This window comes from Pelophylax lessonae (genome assembly GCF_965119305.1).
Source record: "Pelophylax lessonae genome assembly, chromosome: 2".
Classification (NCBI taxonomy): domain Eukaryota; kingdom Metazoa; phylum Chordata; class Amphibia; order Anura; family Ranidae; genus Pelophylax; species Pelophylax lessonae.
In genome coordinates this window covers 566989584-567015413 of record NC_138769.1, presented here as the reverse complement: position 1 = coordinate 567015413, position 25830 = coordinate 566989584, and the positions used below count along the sequence as shown (strand labels likewise).

General features: G+C 45.7%; 1 protein-coding gene across 1 annotated transcript in view; it reads left to right on the top strand.

The window, feature by feature from the left end:
• The window catches only part of PTGES3 (prostaglandin E synthase 3), a 76008-nt gene that overhangs the window by 31147 nt on the left and 19031 nt on the right, over window positions 1-25830 (top strand). Inside the window, exon 3 of the mRNA XM_082247303.1 lies at window positions 16786-16855. Coding sequence (XP_082103429.1) covers window positions 16786-16855 — 70 coding nt within the window. The remainder of the gene's footprint in view (window positions 1-16785; window positions 16856-25830) is intronic.

The following is a 25830-nucleotide window of genomic DNA, read 5'->3' as shown; positions in this document are numbered from 1 at the left end:
GTTAACCAGGATGCACGACTTGTATTCATAGGTCAATGGTTATATGCTGGCTACCTTCAGGCGATTGAACGCCTGAAAATAAACTTTCTAGAGTACCCCATAGGGCTGAACGATATTCGATGCAACATCGAATATAGTGCAGCGTGGGCGATGGTCACATCGCCGGATCTAGAGTACCCCATAGGGCTGAACGATATTCGATGCAACATGGAATATAGTGCAGCGTGGGCGATAGTCACATCGCCGGATCATGCAATATTGGGGACTCACAGTGAAGGTAGAAGAATACAGCCATCCATAAATGGACTGATGGCTGTCCTGGAGTCCTTTGTGTCCCAGGTGGAGGTCACCCCCCCCCCCCCCCCCGCCCCGGCTTCTCCTGCCTCATTTGTCTCCTCGGAGCCTAAATCTGATTCAGCCACAGCTGATGTGGCCCACCCTGCGGGGTCTGCGGCCCACGCATCCTTGTCTGATTGTGAGGCTGATTCTTCAACACCTTTAGTTGGACACGAAAAGGCACTGGTGGATGCACTGGATGTGTCTGTGAAACTTTAAAAAAAGAGGATGAAGCTGCGGCTGAGGTGGCTGTCCCCTTTGGCACTCACAAGCCGTGTCGAGTGGCAAAGGTATTTCCTTATTCCTCCTATTTTGACAGATCTGTTGCAAAAGAGTGGGAGCGTCCTAAACGTCCCCTTTGTGTGTCAGGGCTTACCTTTGTTGGGAGTCATTCAGGCAGAGATTTATGCTCACCCTTGCAAACAAACACAGACCAGGGTGACCAGGTAAGAAGCCACCTGGCCTGTGAGTTTGTGCACGGGGGCTGTGCAGGATAACCAGGTCCAAATACAGGCAAGGACAAGAGCAGGAGAACCGTCAGGTGAAGCCAGGGGTCAGATGCCGGAAACAAACAGGAATGCAGGAACTCAAACAACAGGAACCAAACCAGGAAACCAGAATCAATGAACTGACACTGCCCTTAGGGAGGGGCAGTGTCTTATACCTTGTTAATTAGGTATCAAATACAGCTGGAGAGTTACTGACAGGTCTGAGCCTCTGGTGAAATCCAGCCCCCTAGTGCTGCAGGCAATACAGGAATAAACAGGAGTTCTCAAGTCCTGAAGTGGCTCAGAGGCTAGTTTGCAGACTGGGAAGCCAGAAGGACACAGGTTCAATACCTCTGAAAAGCACCAGTGGGGTGGCCACGCCTAGCCGTCTGGCGGGTATGACTAGAACCCTGACATTGTGGTTCTCCCCCCCCCCCCCGGTTTGAAGGTTGAATAAGGCGACCTAGATTCCGGTTGAGAAATCGCCGACCTTTAAAGATACGATTGACAGAAAAGCAGAGGCTGCGGCCCGCAATATGTTAACTTTTGCTGGTTCGGCGCTTAGTTTTGGAGCTTCACGTCTAAACTTTTGCCCAGCGACCTGGAGGGTGAGCAGCTTCTCCCTACCTTTGCTCAACTGGTAGACCAGTTGGTCCAAGGGCTGCGGTTTCTCTGATGCCTCTTTGGATGCTGCTTCCCTGATTTCTAAGCGGTCTGTTTCGGCAGTGGTACTTGGGTGCGTATTGTGGCTTAAGTGGTGGTCTGCGGACCAGACCTTTTTTTAAAAAAAAAAAAAAAAAACTTTGACTGATTCACCTATTCAGGGCAATCGCCTGTTTTTGGGGCTACCCTGGATGACACCATTATTAAGTCGCACAGGGGGGAAGACAACTTTTCTTCCGCAGGCTGGTAAGGATAAAGAACCTCATCGCAGACTTAGCCCATCCTTCTCGGCTCAGTTTTTTTTTTTTTTTTTTTTTTTGTCCCTTGGGGTCCACGGACAAGAGTTCAAACCCTTTCAAGTTCTCCTCAGGAAGTTCCAAGCAGCCTTGGTCTGGCAAGCCGAGAATGGGATTCTATAGACCCACGGACAGGGCTCCTTCAGGATGAAGGTGCGCCCTCACTCTTGTCCGGGGTGGGGGGCGTTTTTGTTGGTTTTCGGGCCCATGGACCTCCTTGGTATGACAAACGGGTCAACGAAGTGATGCGGTCCAGCTACAAGTTCGAATTTCGTTCTTGCCCTCCGGAAAGGTTCTTTCTTTCCAATGTGCGTCTGTCCCCGGATGAATTGCTAGCTCTCTTTGGGGGCGGTACAAGACCTGCTACTTCAGGGTGTGATTGTCCCAGTTCTGTCCTTGGAACGGTTTCAGGGTTTTTATTCCAACCTGTTCAGTCTCAAAGAGGGCACGGTGCATCTGATTCTGGCCCTGAAAACTTTTGTGCAGGCACAGAAGTTTAAAATGGAGTCCATCCCCACGGTGGTGGCATCCTTACATCAGGGGAATTTTCTTGCCTTTATCGACCTAAAGGATGCTTACTTGCACATTCCAATATGTACCGGCACCAGCGCTTCCTCCGCTTTGCTGTAGGAGGCGCAGTATCAGTTTGTGGCGTTAACCTTTTGGTCTCCTCGGCTCCTCGAGTCTTCACGACAGTGTTGGCCCCGGTTCTGGTGTTGCTACATCAGCGTGGGAATGCAGTACTGGGCAACCTAGATGACTTCCTCTTTCAAGTGAAGTCCTTTGTTACTCTGGACGACGTGGAGGTCACTATACAGTCCCTGGGGGAGTTTGGCTTCTGAATTACCAGAAGTATGCTCTGATTCCATCCAGAAAATGTGATTATCGCGGTCTGACTCTGGACTCGGCTCTAGCCAGAGTTTTCCTTTTTCTGGTAAAACTCCAGAAGTTGCATGTTGTGATTCATCTACTGCTGTCCAGCAGATGGTCATCACTCTGGAATTGCATGTGGGTGCTGGGCCTGATGGTGTCTACCTTCGAGGCAGTTCCGTTTTGCACAGTTCCATGCAAAGAAAGATCTTGGTCAAATGGGACAAGTGTCCGAAGTCTCTGGACAATCCGATCTGGCTGAGCTGGGTAACTAAAGGGTCTCTGGTCTGGTGGCTTAGCTCTCCGGCTCTTCAACAGGACAAATTTCTTTCTCCCCCCTGTATTGTGCAGTGGTCACCACAGATGCCAGTCTGTCCGGGTGGGGAGGTGTCTTCGGTCGGAGCTCAGCTCAAAATGTTTGGACAATGGAAGAGTCCAGACTACTGGTGTCTTGGAACTCCGGGTGATTAGGCTTTTTCTGGATCACTGGGCGGATTCATTCCGGGGGGCTTCCAGTGTGCATTGTAGGACAATGCCACGGCAGTGACTTATGTCAATCACCAGGGTGGAATGAAAAGTGTGTTGGCAGCTCTGGAAGTAGCCGGCGTTCATCCTGTGGGCAGAACGCTTTGTTTCTGCCCTCTACGCTGTACACATTCCAGGAGTGGAAAACTGGCAGGCGGACTATCTCAATCGGCAGGTGTTGGATCAAGGAGAGTGGTTCCTTCACCCTGACATATTTCAGGAGGTATTTCTCCGGTGGGGCATCCCCAAGGTGGATCTGTTTGGCGTCCCGGCTCAACAGAAAAGTTCAGAGGTTTGTGACCGTCACGGGATCCTCTGCTGGCCCCGTGGAGTCAGTATCCTCTAATCTATGCTTTTTTTCCCCTCAAGCTTCTGCCGAGGCTCTTGCACAGATTTGAGGCCGAAGGGATTCCGGTCATTCTAGTGACCCCGAACTGGTCTTGGTATGCCGATCTGGTGCGGATGGTCGCCATTGTCCCTTGGAGACTGCCTCTCAGGGAGAATCTTTTTTTCCCAAGGGCCGATCTTCCATCCTGCTTTATAGTCACTGGTTTTGACGGCGTGGCTGTTGAAAGCCAGGTGCTGAAGGATAGAGGTTTGCCTGGGTCGGTGACACTGCTAAAAGCTAGGAAGATTTACCATTGTACGCAAAAAGCGTGCATTTCGTGTTGTCGAATGGTGTTCACCCACGCTCTTTTTCGGTGGTTTGGGTCTTGACCATTCTTCAACCGGGGGTTGAGCAGAAATTGGCCCGGAGTACCATCAAGGGCCAGGTGTCAGCCTTGGCCGTCTTCTTTCAACCTCTCCTGCCACGCACTCCCTGGTGCTTACCTTTTTTTTTTTTTTTTTTTTTTTTTTTTTTTTAATTCAAAGGGTTCGACATCTCCACTGATGTGGTCTCCTCTACTGCCTGGGATCTGAACTTGGCGCTTTCAGTTCTACAGAGGCCTCCCTTTGGAAATATTCGGAAGATTCTTCTGCTTATACTGTCCCAGAAAGTGGCCTTTTTGGTGGCTATCACCTTATCGCAGGGTGTCTGAACTGGCAGCGTTCTCTTGTCCTCCTTTCTTGGTGATCCACAAAGATAAGGTGGTTCTTCGCCCATGTCAGTAATTCCTTCCTAAAGTAGTCTTGTATTCCCATTTGAATGAAGACATTGTGTTGCCTTCCTATGTCCCAGGCCCAAACACCCTAAGGAAGCTGAATTGCATGCCCTGGATGTGGTTTGGGCGATTCAGGTGTATCTGGCAGCTACGGAGTGTTTTCGGAGGTCAGACTCTCTGTGTTCACAGATGGGCCAAGAAAAGTGCTGTCCGCTTCTTCGACCGTTGCAAGATGATGGATCAGACAGATGGTGACTCGGGTCTATTCGATCAAGGGTCAGGTTCCTCCTTTCCCTGTCAAGGCTCATTTTACTCGGGTGCTTAGTGCTTCTTGTGCCTTCCCTCATCAGGCATCAGTGGCGCAAGTTTGTAAGGAGGCCACTTGGTCAGTGCTAGCTTTGCTACGCCAATGGGGGATCATGGCTCTGGGCTACTGGGACGATCTCCTTCTGCGGGCGGAGTCACCCTCTGATCTGGTGGAAAACCTGGAGCTCAAAATAAGAACTCTGCATGAGTTGTGCTGGATTCTGAATTTTCAGAAGTCTGCTCTGACTCCATCCACGAAGCTGGGCTATCTGGGCCTGAGTCAGTCTTAGCCAGAGTGCCGCGAAATTGCAGGCTACATTTCGCTTTCTGCTGTCCAACAGATGGTCATCCCCCCCCCCCCCAGACTTGCATGCGGGTGCTGGGCCTGATGGTGTCTACCTTTGAAGCCTTTAGTTTGCACAGTTCCATATGAGGTCCCTGCAAAGGGAGATTCTGGCCAAATAGGACAAGACTCTGCAGTCTCTTGAACAGAAGTTGGCCTTGAGTACCATCAAGGGCCAGGTGTTGGCGGTCTTTTTCCAACGACCTTTGGCCACACACGTCCTTTTCAGGGTGTCCCAACATTAGGTCCCTCCAGTGCCAGTTCCGTTGCCGCATTGGGATCTCAATTTGGTGCTTTAGCTCTACAGAAGCCTCCCTTTGAAAATATTCTGGAGATTCCCCTGCTTACGCTTTCCCAGAAGGTGGCCTTTTTGGTGGCTAGCACCTCTGCACGCATGGTGTCGGAACTGGCAGTGTTATCCTGTCCACCCTATCAGGCAATTCATAGGGATAAGGTGGTTCTTCGTCCCTGGCGGTCTTTTCTTCCAAAGAGTTGTCCACTTCCTCTGCCACCATTTCCAGATGGATCAGACAGATGGTGGTTCATTCCGTCATCAGGCATCAGTGACGCAGGTTTGCAAGGCGGCCTGTGCACACTTTTACAAAGTTCTATAAAGTGGATGTGTTGGCATCTGCGGATGCTGTCTTTGGCAGCAAGGTTTTGCAGGCTCTGGTTTAAGAGGACCTGATCCTCAGTGTTTTTTGTCAGGTGGGCTCCAGTTTGGTTGAGCTCCTGTTGTCTGGTTGGCTAGTGTTTACCCTCAGGTTTACCACTGCTTTGGGACTTCCCAATGGTTATGAATACCAGGAGCTGTGTCCGTCAATGAACGAAAGAGGGGTATTTGTCTTACCGTAAAATACATTTCTCTGATATTATTGACGGACACAGCACTCACCCCCTGTGACTGCCCATGTGTGTAGCCTGAATTATCTTCTGCCTAGTGTCCTGCTCCTGTAGGGGGCAGTATAACCCAATGGTTATGAATACCAGAAGCTGTGTCCGTCAATGAACATCAGAGAAGTGGATTTTACTGTAAGTCAAAAATCACTTTAATTTTTTTTGTGGTTCTGTCGGCAGTTCTGTCATTGCCCACCCCTCATTTTGTTAGGGTACGTCCCATGGTCTATAAATACAAGTCCTCTACTGTATAATTGGGATAATAGGAATTTTGAGTTGCTGATAAATTTCTTATCTTCGAGTACAATACAGGGGACAGGCCCCTCCCCTCCGCATTAGTCACTCAGTATTGCTTGTTTAAAAAAAAAAAAACTGGCGTCTTGAGTGGGCGAGATTATGTTGTGTTCTAGGGACAACTTTAGCGAGTTTCCCTGCCAGTGTACAGTCACTTGCATGTAACCCATGATCTGTGAATTCAAGTCCCTTACCCCAAGATGAGGTATTTATACAGGCAAGTCAAAATTCCTTTTTCTATGCACATTCTGTTCTCACAGCATATTCTGAAACACTAAGGTAAAGTATTCTTTTAAGGTCATAGCACAAATGTTAGTAGGAACCTATCAGTTGAGCGTAGGATTTAACCAACAGTATTGAAAATAAGGTTCCAGTTTTTCTTAATATCCTATTGCTCCAAATGGAACATAGTTCTTCTTGATGCCCTATAATTCTCACGTTATATTTGTATTTTTTTCTTACTGTATGGTCTACCTCCGGGCCACAGTTTGATCCCTTTTGGGGTGTCCTGGAGGAGATCATGACCTTGCACCTTCTTTCCTTTTACTCCGGTTAAACTCCACCTTTGCAATATAGTTCTATACTTTAAACTTGATAGATATATTTTGTTCCTGTTTGGACTTGTGCCATGCAATTTTCATGTATTTGGGAAATGTCTTCCATATCCTTAACTATTTGTTATATGCGCTTAAACTAATAAAATTTCTCTTACGTCCTCCGACAGTCACCGCCCCTCATAAATCATCACTATTGGGTATTGACTTCCGCTCCGCAGGAGTAGCTAGGCATAAGACTTAGTCAAAAGAACAAAAGCATTTAGCATACACACCCATGGGGGCTGTCCCACTGGTCAATACCCCCCTGCAGTAATCCCTCCCAACTCAGTTTGTCTCTGCCTAGTGTCAGGAGTAGTCAGGCTTCCCTGTGCTGGGGCTTCGGTCTCAGCCTTTCTAATCTTTTCTTTGATTTTTATTTGCAAAATGTCAGTTTTTTTTCTTTGCTTTACTAGCTGTTTATTTTGTCAGCTTTAGCTTTACTAGCTGTTTATTTTGTCAGCTTTAGTTTAGTCGGATCTTCGGATGAAGATGGATCATGCGGAGCTGGGAATCGGACTGGCCGCCCTGGCTCTCCAGGGCAGAGGGTCAGATGGATCCCCAGCCCGCCATAGAGCGTTCGGCTATGGTTCGCCCTGGCGCTATGAACGACCCATCCCTGCTCGCAGCAGGGATGCAGCCTGTGAGGTGGCTACCTCACTGGACGCATCTGCGGTTCTGTGCTGCAGTGTCCTGTGTTTTTGGCTGTGCGTTTGTGGGGGCTCCCTGATGCGATCCCTGCGGGGGTCTTTAATACACTGCTGGCACTGTGCGGTGTGGGGGCCCCTCTCCTGTGTCACTTTTAGTGTTTGGGAGGTGCAGACTGTATGGCGACCGCTGCGGCTGAAAACCGTGCGGTCCGCCATTTTGGATGTGGGCAGCATGTCTGGATTCACTGTGGGCTTTTGCTATAGCTCGCTATGTAGTGATTTTGGCGCCATCTTGTGTGTGGCAGAACGAATGTTCCGAGCACATGTCGCACATGAGCACAAGCCTTCCATTCATTCCTATGGGCAGCCATTTTCCCTGGGCCTTGCAGCATATAGTTCAGCTTCTGGTGACCTTACTTCCTTTTCCTCTGGAGCAGCGATCGGTGTGGTAACACTCTGTGGGGCTCTGCAGACTCTCTTCCATATCTCTGTTCTGTTTCCTGGCTCAGTTTTGCCCCTTTTGGGGGGTCTGTGTACACTGTGTTTATAGCGGTGGGCTGCGCTATCCGCAGCGCTTTTAAAGGGCCAGTACTTTCACTTATTTTTTGCAATGGATTCTCAGGACAGCAAATTCCCCCCAGCCTTGGTGGGGGACCCAAGTTCTGCTGAACCCCCCCCCCCCCCCCGTTAATTTGGCCGCTGTGGTGGCGTCTTTGGTGTCAAAAATGGAGGTGCTGATGGCTGAACGTGCTGCTAGGAAGAGGCCCAGATTATCTTTCTCCTCTGATTCAGATGGTGATGTGGCTGGCGTGCCCTTTTCAGGGTCTCGCTCGTCCCTGGACCCTCTGGGGTCTGAGGTGGAGGGGGTTGATGAATCTTCCCCGGGGTCGCCTGAACGCGCACACATGGATGATTTGATTTCTTCTGTGAAAGAAACACTACATTTGGAGGATGAGCCCACTCTTCCGGCCGTTGTGTCCTCATTTGGTACACATAGGGCCCACAAGTCGGCACAGGTTTTTTCCCTGCCCCGCTGAGTTTCATCACACAGTGAATTAACAATGGCGCAGTTTAAAACGCCCCTTCAAGGTGCCTAGTCGGTTTAAATTGCTGTACCCCTTTGCGCCTTCTACGGATGCGTGCTGGTGCGTGGCCCCCAAGGTGGATCACGCTGCGGCCGTGTTGAACAAGGCTACTCTGGTTCCCACTGAGGATACCTCGGTGTTCCGGGATCCTACGGACAGGAGGTTGGAGTCTCTTGCCCGCCATGCCTATACGGTGGCGGGTTCCATGCTCAAACCTATTTTCGCTTCTGTCATGGTGGCTCAGGCGGTGGCCGACTGGACTAAGGTGCTTAGACGCACACTAGTGTCTGATTCTGCCCCACCTGCTACGCTGGAAATGGGGGACCAAATTCATCAAGGGGTCATGTTTTTGTGCGATGCGGCCTTAAATGAGGCCCCTTTGGCTGCACGCCTGTCTAGTGTCGCGGTGCTTAACCGTCGACTGATCTGGTTGAAGAGCTGGTCGGCTGACCAGACGTCACGGAAGACGGTGGCTGACTTTCCTTATGCTGGGTCTCGCCTTTTTGGCGAGGCCTTGGATACTTTGGTGAAAGGAGTCACTGGGGGCAAGAGCACTCTGCTGCCCCAGAATCCGAAGAACACGCTCTTTCGCGGCAAGCAGGGTCCTGCCTTTAGACCCACTCAGGGGTCCTTTCGTGCCTTTAAGTCACAATTCAAGGGCAACCATTTCAAGGGCCAAGGTGGCCAGAAGAAGCCCTGGGCGGGTAAGCAAAAGTCCAGCCATGCCGGCACGACGGCTCAGCCCGCCTCTGCCTGAAGGGACGCCCTCACCGTTTCAGGGGTGGGGGGACGTTTGCACGGTTTCCTCCAACCTTGGCTGCTCCGAATTCCGGACAGGTGGGTTCAGGAGATCATTCGATCAGGATACAAGATCGAATTCCTTTCACGGCCGGCGGACAGATTCTTTTCCTCAAATCTTCATTTGACCCCAGGGTGTTTACAGGACCTGCATCAAGCGGTGCAGGACGTCTTGGTCCAGGGGGTAATTGTCCCGGTGCCTCATCGGGACAGGTTTCGGGGGGTTTTACTCCAATCTGTTCACTGTGCCCAGAAAGGAGGGCAAGGTGCGTCCTATCCTTGACTTGAAAGCTCTGAACCGCTTTGTGCGCGTTCGGAAGTTCCGCATGGAATCCCTCCGCTCGGTGGTGGCCTCCCTGAGTCCAGGGGAATTCCTGGCCTCTATCAACCTGAAGGATGCGTATCTGCACATCCCCATTTTCGAGGGTCATCGGAGGTACCTTCGGTTCGCCATTGCGGAGGACCATTATCAGTTTGTAGCGTTACCTTTCGGTCTCCCTTCGGCTCCAAGGGTCTTTACCAAAGTGCTGGCGCCTGTTCTAGGCCTGTTGAGGGCACAGGGCATTGCGGTCTTGGGATATCTAGACGATCTTCTGTTAAGATCGAGTGCCAGTCAGAGCCTGACGTGCGATCTGTCGACTACGGTACAGACGCTACACGAGTTCGGTTGGACCATCAACGTTCAGATGTCGACTTTGTCTCCTTCGGTTCGTCTTCCCTATCTGGGAATGGTTCTGGACTCTGCTCAAGCGAAGGTTTTTTTGCCGGAGGACAAGCTCCGGACCCTTCAAAACGAGGTCAGGTCCCTCAGGGACAACCAGTCCTCATCGCTCAGGACCTGTATGCGGTGCCTGGGGTTGATGGTATCGGCCTTCGAGGCGATACCATTGCTCAGTTTCACACTCGGTCTCTCCAAAGCGAGATCTTGGCCAGGTGGGACAGGCCTCCTCAGTCCTTGGATCTGAGGGTTTATTTGAGTTGCCAGACCAGAATGGATCTTCTGTGGTGGCTTCAGTCCCCGGCTGTGTCGGAAGGAAAATCCTTCCGTCCATTGCTGTGGACGGTGATTACCACGGATGCCAGCCTGTCGGGCTTGGGTGGAGTCCTGGGCAACCTGTTTGCCCAGGGCACTTGGTCGGAGGAGGAATCCTCCCTTCCGATCAACATATTGGAATTGAGAGCGATCAAGCTCTGTCTCTTCCAGTGGTCGGATCAACTTCGGGGCCGTCCTGTTCGGGTACAGACGGACAATGCTACCGCGGTGGCTTACATCAACCACCAAGGGGGCACCAGGAGTGCCCGGGAGGTGTCCGACATTCTGTCTTGGGCCGAGACTCATGTCCCGGCAATATCAGCAGTTCATATTCCGGGTGTGGAGAATTGGCAGGCCGACTATCTGAGCCGCCTGACCCTGGACCAGGGGGAATGGTCCCTACACCCGGAGGTCTTCCAAATGCTGTGTGCGAAGTGGGGATCCCCGGACGTGGATCTGTTGGCGTCTCGGCTAAACCACAAGGTGGAAATGTTCGTGGCAAGAAGGCGCGATCCGCGGGCGGACGCCTCGGATGCGTTGGCGGCCCCTTGGCATCAGTATAGTCTGATGTATGCCTTTACTCTGATTCAGTTGTTGTCCTTCGCAGGCTAGCCTTGGAACCGCACTTGGTGATCCTGGTGGCGCCGGACTGGCCACGCCGGTCCTGGTACGCCGACGTTGTTCACCTGGCGGCCGAGCCTCCTTGGCGGCTGCCACTGTGGGAAGATCTACTGTCTCAGGGACCGATCTTCCATCCTGCTTTACAGTCGCTGGCTTTAATGGCCTGGCTGTTGAAAGCCAGGTCCCGAGAGACAGGGGTCTCTCCCCAGAGTTCATTCCTACTTTGATCAAGGCTAGGAAAGCCTTGCCTGTTAAAATTTATTACCGCACCTGGCTATTTTGCCTGGTGTGAGTCCAGGGGGTTTTCTCCTCGCTCATACTCGGTGACGGGAGTGTTGGCTTTCCTTCAGACTGGTGTGGACTGGTGCTGGCCACGATCAAGGGCCAGGTTTCTGCACTGGCTGTTCTTTTTCAACGCCCTGTGGCGTCTCATTCCTTAATTCGCACCTTTATTCAAGGTGTGCCACATTTGGCTCCTCCCCGGAGGGAGCCGCTACCTCCATGGGACTTGAACTTGGTTCTGTCCGTATTGCAACGTTCTCCCTTTGAAAACATCCGGGAGATATCGTTGCCTCTGCTGTCTAAAAAGGTTGCCTTTCTAGTGGCAATCACTTTGGCTCGCAGGGTGTCAGAGTTGGTGGTGTTGTCTAGCCGCTCTCCTTATTTGGTGGTTCACAAGGATAAGGTGGTCTTGCGACCTCATTCGTCATTTCTCCCTAAGGTGGTCTCTGATTTTTCACCTTAATGAGGACATTGTTTTGCCTTCGCTCTGTGCGAAGCCTAAGCATCCTAAGGAGGTTGCATTACATTCCTTGGATGTTGTCAGGGCGATCAGGGTATACCTGTCGTCCACTGAATCCTTTCGGAAATCGGATTACATCTTTGTCCTTCCTGAGGGACCTCGCTAGGCCATGACTGCGTCTGCGGCGACCATTGCCAAATGGATCAGACAGACCATTGTACAGGCCTATGCTTTAAGGGAACAGGTTCCACACTTTCCTGTTAAGGCGCACTCTTACCAGATCATTGAGTACGTCCTCGGCCTACCGGCATCAGGCCTCGGTGGCCCAGGTGTGCAAGGCTGCGACTTGGTCATCGGTGCACACCTTTTCCAAATTCTATAAGGTGGATGTTCTGGCATCAGCTGATGCCTCCTTTGGCCGCAAAGTTCTCAGTGCGGCAGTGCCATAAGGGACCCTTGTTTTTTTTTTTTTTTTTGCGGGTCCCTGGCTGTTGGGGTGTTTATCCCCTGGGTAATTTTTTTTCCTGGGTTGTTGCTCCTGTTGAGCCTTTTCTGTTGCCCAGAAGGTTCTCTTACTGTGCGTGTAAGGTTCCTTTCTCTGATGTGGGTACTGCGTTGCCTTTTCTACGGTTGCGTCTCCCACCCCTCGTGTCTACACTGCTTTGGGACATCCCAATAGTGATTACTTATGAGGGGCGGCGACTGTCGGACGTAAGGGAAAACTGAATTTTTGTAAAATCTTACCGTAAAATTCCTTTCTCTGAGTCCTCCGACAGTCGCCGCCCCTCTTTTGGGATTTTTTCTTGTACACCTACTGCTATTCTACCAAACTGAGTTGGGAGGGATTACTGCAGGGGGGTATTGACCAGTGGGACAGCCCCCATGGGTGTGTCTATGCTAAATGGTTTTGTTCTTTTGACTAAGTCTTATGCCTAGCTACTCCTGCGGAGTGGAAGTCAATACCCAATAGTGATGACTTATGAGGGGTGGCGACTGTCAGAGCACTCAGAGAAAGGAATTTTATGGTAAGATTTTACAAAAATTCCGTTATTTTGAACGAGAAAGTAAGGTTCCAGAAAGTTAGTGTATCCGGAAAGTATTCAGTGCTTCGCTTTTCCCACATTCTTACGCTAGTTTTGCAAAAAAGAATAATTTTCCATAAAATTTTTTACAAGCAGTGCCCCATAATGACCATGTGTGAGAAATTTTTTTTTTTATATAATATATATATCTTTACAAATTTGTTAAAAAAAAAAACGAAAAAATCACATGTACATGTGCCTTTGGCACAACACTTCAGATTGAGCTCAGGTGCATCCTCTTTCCACTGATCATCCTTGAGATGTTTATACAACTTGATTGAAGTCCACCTTTTGTAAATTCAGTTGATTGGACATGATTTGGAAATGTACACACCTGTCCTTTGGAAGTTAACAATGCATGTCAGAGCCCAAACCAAGTCCTGAAGTCCAAGGAGTTGTCTGTAGACCCTGGAGACAGGATTGTATCAAGGCACATATCTGGAGAAGGGTACAGAAAAATATCTTCAGCATTGGTCCCGATGAGCACAGTGGCCTCCATTATCCATAAATGAAAGAAGTTTGGAACCACCAGGACTCTTCCTAGAGCAGGCTGCCTGGCCAAACTGAGCAGTCGGGGAGAAGGGCCTTGGAGAGGTGACCAAGAACCGATGGTCACTCTAACAGAGCTCCAGCATTTCTCTGTGGAGACAGAACTTTCCAGAAGAACAACCATCTCTGCAGCACTCCACTAATCTGTATAGTAGAGTGGCCAGACAGAAGCCACTCCTCAGTAAAAGGTACATGACAGCCCTCCTGGAGTTTGCCAAAAGACACCGGAAGGACTCTGCTTAACACCTGGCCAATACCATCCCTACAGTGAAGCATGGTGGTAGAAGCATCATGCTTTTTCAGCGGCAGGAAATGGAAGATTAGCCGGGATCGAGGGAAAGATGAATGCAACATTTTAGAGACATTCTTGATACAAAACCTGCTCCAGAGTGCTCTGGACCTCAGATTGGGGCAAAGGTTCATCTTCCAACAGGAAAATGACCCTAAGCTCACAGCCAAGATAAAAGGAGTGCTACGGGACAACTCTGTGAATGTCCTTGAGTGGCCCAGCCACAGAGCCCAGTCTTGAACATCTCTGGAGAGAGATCTGAAAATGGCTGTACCGAGGCTCCCCATCCCACCTGATAAAGGTTTCGAGATCCTGCAAAGAAGAATTGAAGAAACTGCCCAAAAATAGGTGTGCCAAGCTTAAGGCATCATTCTGAAAGACTCGAGGCTGCAATTGATGCCAAAAGTGCTTCAACAAAGTATTGAGCAAAGGCTGTGAACACTTATGTACATGTGATGTTTTTCCTTTTTTTTATTTTTTTTTTTATAAATTAGCAAGGATTTCAAACTTCTTTCACGTTGTAGATTTGGGGTATTGTTTGTAGAATTTTGAGGAATATAATAAATTTAATCCATTTTGTAATCAGGCTATACATACGTTGCCAGCGCACTTACTAGACAGTCAAAAAACTAAACTGCATATAAATGTTCCAAGAATTTGTAGCACCAATATTTTGGAGGATGTTGGTAAACTACCTACCAGGCATACTGCTTTTTATCTATTGCTGAGTATGTTCAAGGATGGAAGCTCTGTTTGGTTGGTGAGGCGCTGTGGTTTCCAAATTCTATATCTGGGTTTTGTTTTTTTGTAGTAGTTCTCGATATTTTCTTAATTTAGGTTTATACAGTGCCAGCATAAGCCACGCACTCTTCTATACGTATTTTGGGCGACAGTATGAGACAGAATGTTGATTGTATTTGCATGCAGACTGCCTTAGGTAATGCCCACATGTAATGCTGAGCCTTTCTGATTAAATGAACTAAAATACATTGAATGAAAGGGGCCGGTAAAAGCCAGGGACAATGAGGCAGACTTTCTAATGCGTGAAAAGCTCATGGAGGTGAATTTTTCAAAATTGAGCAGCCAAAATCTGGAGCAGTTGGCAATCAGCTTCTACCTTCTATTTTAATTGAACAAGCTGAAGATAGACGCTGATTGGGTGCCATGCACAACTGCTCCACTTTTCATAAATTCCTCTGTATAGGGTGCAGTATGCAATTTCAGTACAAGAGGAGCACCTGTACAGCAAGACTGTAGGTAAGGCTGTAGTTCAGCTCTAAGGCCCATTTACTTGTTGGCTCATAACCCACATTTGCACATTATAATGGTGATCAAGTATGTAGTGCAACAGCTGTACTGTGGAGGCGTACACAGCAGTGATCATAGGAAGGGGAGATCTGCAAATGGCACAGGGGAATTGCACTCCTGAAAGATTCTAATGTTAGATACTTTTGATAGCTTGCAGGGGATGTTTTGAAAAATCTGCAAATCTACACATAAACACACGGCAACACTGTAGCAAATGATTAAAGAATATGTAAACCCAACATTTTATATTTCTAGAATGTGCCAGCTGTACCATGTATGTATATGAAAGTGTCCTGTTTTTTGTATTTCTTCCTTTGTGTGAAATATATGATTTTCCTGCCTGTCCCTCTGCTTTCCTATTAAAAACAGGCCACACTAGGCATGAGATCACAGCATGGTCTGTTCTCTAGCTGTGCTGGCAGACACCCCCTGCACAGCCATTCACTGGGAAGATTAATATGCTGTTGCTTCTCCTCTTGGCATCACTTTAAAGGAGAAAAACAATGTAGTCATTTTTATTTTTATCTATAAACAAATGCCCTTCATTTCTATTTTTAACTGGTTGTTTTGCAGATCGCATGCGATGCGATTAGAGCCATACAGATTGTGTGGCTGACTTCACATCACATTCGCACCAAAATGGTGCACAGCCCTTTTTTTGGTCCACACTGGAATCGGATTGCATGGGTGCTCACACCCATGCAATCAAATTCCTGCACCATTTGGCAGTTGGCACTGTGGTCTGCAAATCAATTAGGGGGTGTCATTAACTCTACATTGACACCCCCAGCTGTTCGCAGATGTCAGAGTGAACTGCCGGCAGGTGACATGCGATGCGGAAACCCGCTCTGGTTTCAGCATCACTTATATGTGAACCAGGTCTCTATAATCACTTTTAACCACTTGCCGACCGCCGCACGACTATCTACGTCGGCGGTCAGCCCCTCACAGGCAAAGTGACGTAGGTCTACGTCGCTAGCCTGTGAGGGTCTAGGGAGCGAGCGTGCGTCGCCGGAGGCGCGTACCCGCGTGGTCACGGGACCCCCCCCGCGCGTGACTGGCGGACCCGATGTCCGCCTGTCACTCTGCGATCATCGGGGGAGAGGGAGAGTCAGGCGGCTAGTGTAAACAAGCCGCCTGTCATTCTCCCCGGTGTATGAATGATCATACGGTTCTACTATGTAGAACCATTGATCACTGTTCATACATCTCAAGCCACAGCCAATCACAGTTAGAATCACGCCCCTAGGGACACATAGCCCCTCCCTCTCAAAAAAGTTAACCCCTTCACTGTCGCAGTACCGCAAAAAAACCGCAGATCGCCGCCATTACGCGTTAAAAAAAATTGACAAATCTTTCCCTTAGTAAACGCGATAACTTTTGCGCAAACCAATTAAAATACGCTTTTTGCGTTTTTGTTTTTTTTTTGTTTTTTTTTTTTTTTACCAAACATAGGTAGCATCAAACAAATTGGCCGAAAATGTTTAAAAAAAATTACATTTTTTTGGGGGGGAATTTCATATAAAAAAATGTGAAATATATTGCTATTTTTGCAAAATTTACGCTCTTTTTTTTGTTTATAGCGCATGATCAAAAAATCGCACAGGTGATCAAATACCACCAAATGAAAGCTCTGTTTGTGGGAAAAAAAGATGACAAATTCGTTTAGATACAGCGTCGCACGACCACGCAATTGTCCGTTAAAGTCACGCAGTGCCGAATCGCAAAATACCCCCTGGTCAGGAAGGGGGTAAAATCTTCCGGGGCTTAAGTGGTTAACATTTTAACAAAATGTTTTGTTTGGTGTTCACATCTCTATCTACATTTACAACTAACTATTGCCTTCTATATGGTTTTATTCTGTTAATGGGCAACACCTTGTAGACCTCTAAATCTTTTTATTTTATTTTGCAGCTGTCTGGGTGGAGCTGATAATGTTAAACATTTAAATGAGGTTGAACTTTATCAGTCTATTGAACCAAATGTAAGTAGATACATTTCTTCTCCAGTTGATTTTAACTGTTAGTGTTGGTATTAGGGATAGACCGATTATCGGCAAGGCCGATCTGCACTTTCCCCGATATATCAGCCCCAGATCTGGCTGATATTGCTGCTATTTTTGTGACATTCTGCCTTCTTAGGCCGCCTCCCTCGCCTTGGACAGCCTCGTTTGGAGTCGGGACTAGTCTCGCGGGAGTGTATCACAGCCATATACCCACCCACAGCAGCCCTGTACCAGCGAGCCGGCCAGTCACCCACAGGCCCTGTACCAGCGAGCCGGCCAGTCACCCACAGGCCCTGTACCAGCGAGCCGGCCAGTCACCCACAGGCCCTGTACCAGCGAGCCAGCCAGCCATTAAGCATTAAACAAAAATTAACAAGTTCAGTACCAGATTTGTGTCAAAAATTGTCTTTATTTTTCAAAACCTTAAATGTACAAAATATCGGCCGATAAGTTGACACCAAAATATCGGTATCGGCCCTGAAAAAACATATCGGTCTATCCCTAGTTGGTATAATTTTATGTTAAATGTTACTTGACTTTGCTTAGACCATCACTAGAATTAAACAAAATGCTGCTGACCTCTCAAGTATTAAGTGCAGGCATCTAGAGGTGCATTTCCTTATAACTGCAACAACTTTACTACAGCTGCTTTTTTTTTTTTTTTTTTTTTTTTTTTTTTTTTTTTGGGGGGGGTGTTTAGAATTAGCATTATAGGATATGTATATAAAATGTATGTTCTCATTAAACTCAGTTAACAGGGGTACTGTAATATGTAAAGGCTGGCTCTGGTGTGTATTGGAGGATAAACCTGGACCCGGGATATATGGTATTGTCTTAGGCCTCCTGTTTAGGTAAAGTTATTCCATTTTGTCCTTTTTTCCTCTATGAAACTTCAGATAATGTACATTTCTTTGTTCCGAAGAGGGCCCTGGTCCTATAGGTTTAATTGCAGATTATAGAGTTTGAGGAGTTGGTATACCTTTGTTGGGCCATGCATTAGTTTAAGTGTTTTCTCTCTCCAGTATATAGAGCCATGTGGCTCTATATACTTTGCTAATGCTTGGGTGATTAGCATATACAAACTCCTAGGCATGTTGCAGAGTTTTATTGCGGATTTGGAATGTAAAGGTGCATCTAAAAAAAATGGAATATCAAAAATTCAGTAATTCAATTAAAAAAAAAAGTAAAACTCTATATTTTATAGATTCATTATACACACAGTAATATATTGCAAGAATTTCTTTCTTTTAATTTTGATTATGGCTTAGTAAAGACACAAAATTCAGTGTATCAGAAAATTTGAATATTAGCAGAGTTCAATATTGTAGACTAATGGTGTCACACTCTAATCAGCTAAATAACTAAAAACACCTATAAAGATTTCCTGAGCCCTTAAATGGTCTCGCAGTCTGGTTCAGTAGGTTACACCATCATGGGGAAGACTGCTGACGGTTGTCCAGAAGAGTCATCGACACCCTCCACAAGAAGGGTAAGTTACAAAAGGTCAGTGCTAAAGAAGCGGGCTGTTCAGAGTGCTGTATCCAAGCATATTAATTGAAAGTTGAGTGGAAGGAAAGTGTGGTAGAAAAAGGTGTACAAGCATAAATGCAGCCTTGAGAGGATTGTGACGCAAAGGCCATTCTTGTGAATTTTCCTCAAATTCTTGGAGTGGACTACGGCTGGTGTCAGCGCTTCAAGAGCCACCACACACAGACATATCCAGGACACAGGCTACAACTGTCACATTCCTTGTGTCAAGCCACTCCTGAACCAGAAAATGTCAGAAGCGTCTTACCTGGGCTAAGGATAAAAAGGACTGGACTGTTGCTCATTGGTCAAAGTAAATTTTGCATTTCATTTGGAAATCAAGGTCCCAGAGTCTAGAGGAAGAGTGGAGAGGCACAGAATCCAATTGCATGAGGTCCAGTGTGCAGTTTCAACAGTCGCTTGGGGAGCAATTTTATCTGCTGGTGTTGGTCCACTGTGTTTTATCAAGTCCCAAGAGGAGGATGAGACACCAGACCCAACAAAGCAACCTGGGCTTCCATAACCCCTCAGCAGTGCCGCAGGCTAATCGCCATCACGCCATGCCACATTGATACAGTAATTAATGCAAAAGGAGCCAAGACCAAGTATTGAGCCATAATCCACATTAAAAGAAAGGAAATCCTTGAAATAGATCACTCTGTGTTTAATCTATATATTATAAGAGTTTCACCTTTTTGAATTGAATTACTGAAAAGTAAAATTTTTGATCTTATTTTGTTGAGATGCACCTGTATATTGAGAGATAAATACTAGAAGATTCCCTGTTGAGATAATGTGAAGAAGCATCTTGAATGAGTGTCAAAGATGTGGGTTGGGTTCTTCAAATTTATTTTTTTCTTACTACCACTAGATATATCATAATTGCCATACTGAGCACTTTTATACAGACTTCTATTGATTTTGGGTATATCTTAAACTGTACGAGAAGTGGTAATAAAACTTCACATAAGCCCCAGGAAGCAAATCCTCACATAAGTTGTTCTTCCCAGAATACACAGAGCGAATCCAATTTCTCAGTTTCTTTTAAGGAGGGGGTGGGGCATGATATCAATCTACAGCACAGAGCTGAGTAACCTGACAACTGTGGAATGAATGGACACGACCCCTCTGTACATCCCCCAATATGAAACGTGCAGATCACAGGCAGTCTCACCGCCTGTGTGGTAGAGGGGGTTGGCAGGTGTCGCCATGGACTGCTTGGTGTCTTGAGGAAACTGTCAGGAGTGATGCATGCAGATTAAGGGAGAGGCAGAATGGCTGAGATCCACACTAGGCCCTATTGAGGCCAGTACACTTTGTATAAAGATATGCTTTGTTCATTTTTCAATTCAAAGGTTTACAACCAGTTCAAATAAAAATTCTGATATCCGTGCCTCATATCTTACAAGCCATAGGGTAAAAGTTCACAGGGCCACAAAGATTTTACAGAAAGCCACAAACCGCTACATAAAGATTTTGAGCTCTGTCTTGGTGGGATTGAGTTTAGGACCCTCTGGTTCTCTGGGTTGTTTTTATCGATTTGGGAAGTCCCCTCTTTCCAGTCCCTAGGTTCATTGTTATGTTTTATATACCTTTTCACTGAAATTCTTTGTATATTTAGGGTTAACTACTATGGTACAAAATATTTACCCTTAGCCACTTAATATATGATATATGCATTATTGACACTTTTCTTATACTTTGCTGATACTTAAATATGCAAGGACATGGAGAGGTAAATTATTGCTATTAAGTAACTTCCAGATTATCATGATATATTTAGCTGATTATTACCAAAATAATCACCCATCATGACGATTATTACTATTTCACATAATGTTTAGGGGTTTTCCCTCGAACAAATGGAAAAAAAGCTTTTCTCCAATGTAAAAAAAACTAGCTGCTAAGATCATTTTTGTTATAAGAAACTTTTTTTTTTTTCTCAAGAGAACCACCCCACTTCCTCAAAGCTTCCACCTATCTTTTTATTCCCTTGCATCCTCTAAAATGTGTTGCTATCTTTCTCCTCCACTCCTTCCATATCCAAGTTCAGCAAGTATATAAAGATGTTGACAGTAGATTCATCCTCGTCAAAGGTTACTTGAGGGTAGGGAATTACCATTGCTAATATAAATGCCCCAAATAATGCTCAAGCCACTTTTTTTTTTTTTTTTTTTTTTTACAGAATTTTTTAATCTTTTACAACGCTACCATTCAGCACACATCATTTTACGGGTGATTTTTAACTCTGTTTCACAACCATTATTGGATCGAAGTAAACAAACCCAAAACTCTAAAGCTTTCCCCAAATCTACTTGCACACATCTGAACACTCTACAACTTCTAGACTAAAGCCCCGTACACACGCACCGATCGGCCGTCTTTTGTCTGGTGCTGTCCTGAATTTTGTCGGCCAGCAGCCGACTGCAGAAGTAATGTCATGTGATGGTTAACTTTCCGTGTGTTTTTTCTTTTCTGAGCATGCCCAGTCCTGCTCATCTGCTGTTTGTCGGCCGAATTCTGTACTGACTGAGGAACAATCGGCCATTCTGGTGTTGGCCAACAAAAATTTTAAAGCCTGCACACCAGATTCTGTTCGGCCGAGAAGTCGCAGTCGGTTGTCGGAAGCATCATACTAACAAGCCGACAATCGGCCGATCGGACGGTGGCCGAATATTTACGGCCGACAATCGCTACGTGTGTACGGGGCTTAAGAGCTCTCAACATTGGTGCTCGTGAATATACATTTTATTCTTATCCTCACAATTCCTATTCAAGTCTTTGATTATTTTTGCACACCCATTATCCTATTGAATTCACATGATGCCAATCTACACCACTGTGCATGGTGGGATCATCAAATAAATGCCTTTAGCACATGTTTTATTGGCCCTTCTACTACTCATTTATGAAGACTTAATAAATTCTTACTAACAGATTTAAATTGTCAACAAAAAATGACTGCAATGATTGAGGAATACTTTAGATCAGTGGTTCTCAATTCCGGTCCTCGGGACCCACCAACAGGCCAGGTTTGCAAGATAACTAAATTACATCACAGGTGATCTCATTTGCTGCTCAGTGATTGCAGTATTCTAGTCTGCATCCCCCAAGGTAATACTTAAAATCTGGCCTGTTAGTGGGTCCCGAGGACCGGAATTGAGAACCACTGCTTTAGATTGAATGCCCCCACTGACACTTCTCCCACCACAAGAACATCTTTTAAAATTAGCAGCTGACCGTAATAAAGCAAAATGGAAAAATATATCCTAGCTATTACAAAAGACCTTCAAAAGTTATATAAAATACATACCAATACCCATGACCCATTGATTGCAGATTAAATCTCTTAAAAGCGTTCAGAATTCGATTCTCTCCTCACTTACAAAGCAGAGAAAGCACTTAGATGGTCCAAAGGAAAATTTATCAAGTAACTCTTATTTCACGATGTTTGCACATAAACCTAATCAGTCTTAGGCCACCCCATATCTATAAACTTAAAAATACCTCTAATCAATAGTCAGGCACCCACAAGAAATTCTATTTTTTTTTTTTTTTTTTTTAAATATTCTACTCCGATCTCCTTTCTGGCCCCACTTCCTCTGTCCCATCTTCAGATCTTTCATGGCTGGATAAAATCTCAATCCTTTCAATATCCTCCAAGCAACTTGAAAAATTACATTCCCCATAAACAGAAGATGAAATGACACAAATTAACAAATCTCTTAAAGGTTCAGCACCAGGTCCAGATGGATCCTCCTTTTTTTTTTTTTTTTATTACAATTTACCCCTCACCTTGTCCCATATTTAACTTCCTTATATAATACTATTCTTTCCTTTTTTTAATGGTGGTATATTCCCAGAAGAGATGTTAATGGCCAATATGTCCCTAATACCTAAACTGGACAAAGATCATACATTGCCACAAAACCATTGACCAATCTCTTTACTAACAATGACCTTAAAACTTTTAGCAGGTTATTAACAAATATATTTTCCTCGATTTATTCCCTCACTTGTATCCTCATTTCAATCAGGCTTTATTTCTGGACATCAAATTACAGATATCTGATTAGTGACCAGCATAATTCAGGATGCAATTATAAATGCTCAAGCAGTCTTTCCCTTGAGTTCAGTTAATAAGGCATTTGATACTGTCATAGAAATATCTAAATATAGTCTTACAAAAGTATGGATTTCATGGGGAATTCCTCCACACATTTCAGGCACTTTACAACAATCCACAAACAAGAATGCGACTACCAGGTTGCAACTCAGTTTTCAAAACTGATAGAGGAACAAGGCAGGGTTGCCCTTTTTGTCTCCCCTTTTATTCGAACTAGCTATAGAACCTTTAGCCATAGCCATTTTATCACACCCAAACGGTAGAGGATACACTTCATGTAATACGTATAAACTCAGCATGTATGCTGAGATGTTATTCCTTACCCAACCCATTATTTATTTTCCAAACTTAAAACTTTAAAACAATTTTCATTTCTCTCGGGATTATCAGTTACCATCCCAAAATCTATTTTAATGCCAATAAATATACCAACTTCACAATTTAGTGTCCTTAAAAAGTTTCACTTTAACATGGTGTTTGGAATCTATTCCATAATTAGGAATTTGTCTCACCCCAAGCCTTAAATCTTTATTCTCCAAAACTTTGTTCCACTTTTACTCAAATTAGGAAGAATGCTTAGGCTTTGGTAATCCTATCACATCTCATTCGTGGGTAGAATTATAGCCATTAAAATTACCATCCTCCCAAAATTCTTATATTTATTTTCGAGCACTTCTCATTAGGGCAAATACAATTTATATAAAAATTTCAGTATGAAATAAACTTGTGTGGTCGGTCTTTCATACTCTCTTCTCCAAAATAGTGTGTGTGAATATTTTATAAATCTCACAAAAAGGATGCTTCAGCCTCCCTGATTTTGGCTTTACTACCTAGCCTCACAATTTTCACAAATCGCTCAATGGCATATTCCTAACTCAAGAGTTCCCTGGCTCTGGGCTTTTATGGTCTAAAGAAGTCCTACCAAATAGAATTGTCTCCAAAAAACCAACTGGTGATCTGCAGATTATATAAAACAAAATATAGGTTGACCTCAGGAACACCACCATTATTCCTAGGGGACCCAAATTTTCCCCCAGAAATGTGCAGAACACATTACTTTTCCTGGTGGCTAAATAACGACCTTTTCTACTCTATAAATTAATCAATAACTTCAGTTTCACTACTTTCACCTCCAATTTAAACTAAACATCATATCCCACATAATGAACACTGTAAATTTCTACAAATCAGAACATTTTACAGTACTCATTTTCAAAAAGTAGATCTAGAACCTCCTACAATCTATGAAAATATTTGTTTAAAAAAATCCTAGGGGAAAAGGACTAATGGTGATCTATTGTAATCTTGTAAATACAAACTTTCAGGAAAAACTTCCTTGCGTGTTAAAAAGGGAAACCGAATGTAAGATCGCTTTCTCTATAGAAGAATGGGGCGAAAATATATATATTATAGTAATAATAATATATTATAGTGCATTTGTAAATGCACTATGTCTCACGATAAAAGATACAGCTGTCAAGCTCTTCAAAAGATACTACACTGCTACCAAAGTACATACCCATTGGTTCCCTTAACACGTTTCAAGGAGTGCCCTACACGAGGCTCCTTTTCCCACATTTTTAATGAATGTGAGGTTTCCAACATTTTGGCATCAATTGGGAAATTTTGGCTTCCAAAATCTCTGGTAATCAGAAGTCTTTCCTTGACCAACTGTCTATTTGGGACCATCCCAGTTATCCTGAGACTAATCCGCACTATAAGTGTTGCCATACTCTGGTTGATAGCATCACATTGGAAGTCCCCATCTGTCCCTAGTACACAACTGAAAGCGAGAATAAATGCAACAAACCTCCATGGAAAAAGATTTCCATACTCTACATAATGCTACAAATTCTATGACATAAAATGGGATCCTTGGTTTAATCATTCAGAGCTTCTTTGTCAACTATCAGACAACTAATTGATGTATGTTTAATTTTTCCTGTCATTTAATGGAATTAAAAGACCTCATACGTTTCCTTTTCTTTTTATTAATATATAGTTTCTGCTAATATACACGTCAAGCCTTTATTACAAACTTGCTGTATTACATTGATAATGTATTTGTATCTGATCAATCCGCATTGTATTACAATATATTAGTCTCGTTCACTGACGGACGCCGCTCCTTGTCTTCTAGACCCTTGGGCTTATGCTGCTCTCTTTAGGAGTAGTACAAGGCTGAAACAATTTTGGCTATGTCCCTGAAGCAGTCCCAGGGGGTATACCATCACTTTCTGCTATAGGACTCCAGTTATTTCTTCCTAGTCAGGAGTAAGGACCTGGCTCCCTGCTAGGATCTGCGGTCCTGGCAATTTTTTTTTCCTTTTTAAATAGAATTTTTTTCTTTCTGTTTTCTGTTCCTGTGTGAACTGCAATCAACAGCTGGACTGGGCGACGCACAGGATATCTTAGATCCTTATGGTCTTCCCAGTCTGGCCTGCGAGCGGCACCCAACTATTCGCTCCACGTTAGGTTGCCTGCGACATAGCTCCACTGGACGGGGGCTGGCCGGTGAGTGAAATGCCTTGCGAGGTTGCATAGCCCTGGTCACTACAGCAGTCATGATCAGAGTTGCAGCGCCCCTCCCCCTGTGTCCTTCCTCCCCTCATGTTTTCCCCCTCTCCCTTTTTAAGGGGGGGGGGCCTGAATTGGTGTTGGGCCGAAGAGCGGTGGAAGTGTGCAGCCGGCGGTCCCCTTTTAGGAGTGCCTGCATTCTTTGTACTGCGGGGGAGGGGGGAGTCCCTGAGGGACTATTACTTCCATGAGGTCCGTGTGACGTCGCCATTTTGCCATGGATGGTTTTCCCGGTCTTCGGCGGCCATATTTGTGTAGTCCCGCGGCCATGTTTTTGGCTTCCCTGTGTAATAGATATCTGCGGCCATTTTTCTTATAGTGCTGTAAAGTGCAGCGGGGGCCTCTAGTGTCATTGGTGGCCCTGCAGGTTGGTCTGGCCCTGCAAAGGCGGCCTAGCTAGAAGCACCCCCCGCCTTCCCCTGTATCCTCTGCCTCCTCAGATTCTGAGGCGAATTTGGACGTGAGTTAGCCCACTGGGTCTGCGTTCACACACCCTGAGTGCTCTAACAGGATGAATCCTCCTCCTCCTGCAGCTACGCATGAAAAAGCTCTAGTGGATGCATTGATTGTGTCAGTGCGGGAAACTTTAAAGTGGGAGGACTCAGCTGATACTGCAGTTTGGCACCCGCAGATCTTCCAAGGTGACTAAGGTGTTCCCCTTTCCTGCCTATTTTGACGAGATTGTCACTAGTCAGTGGGATTCCCCGAAACGCATGGTTGGAAT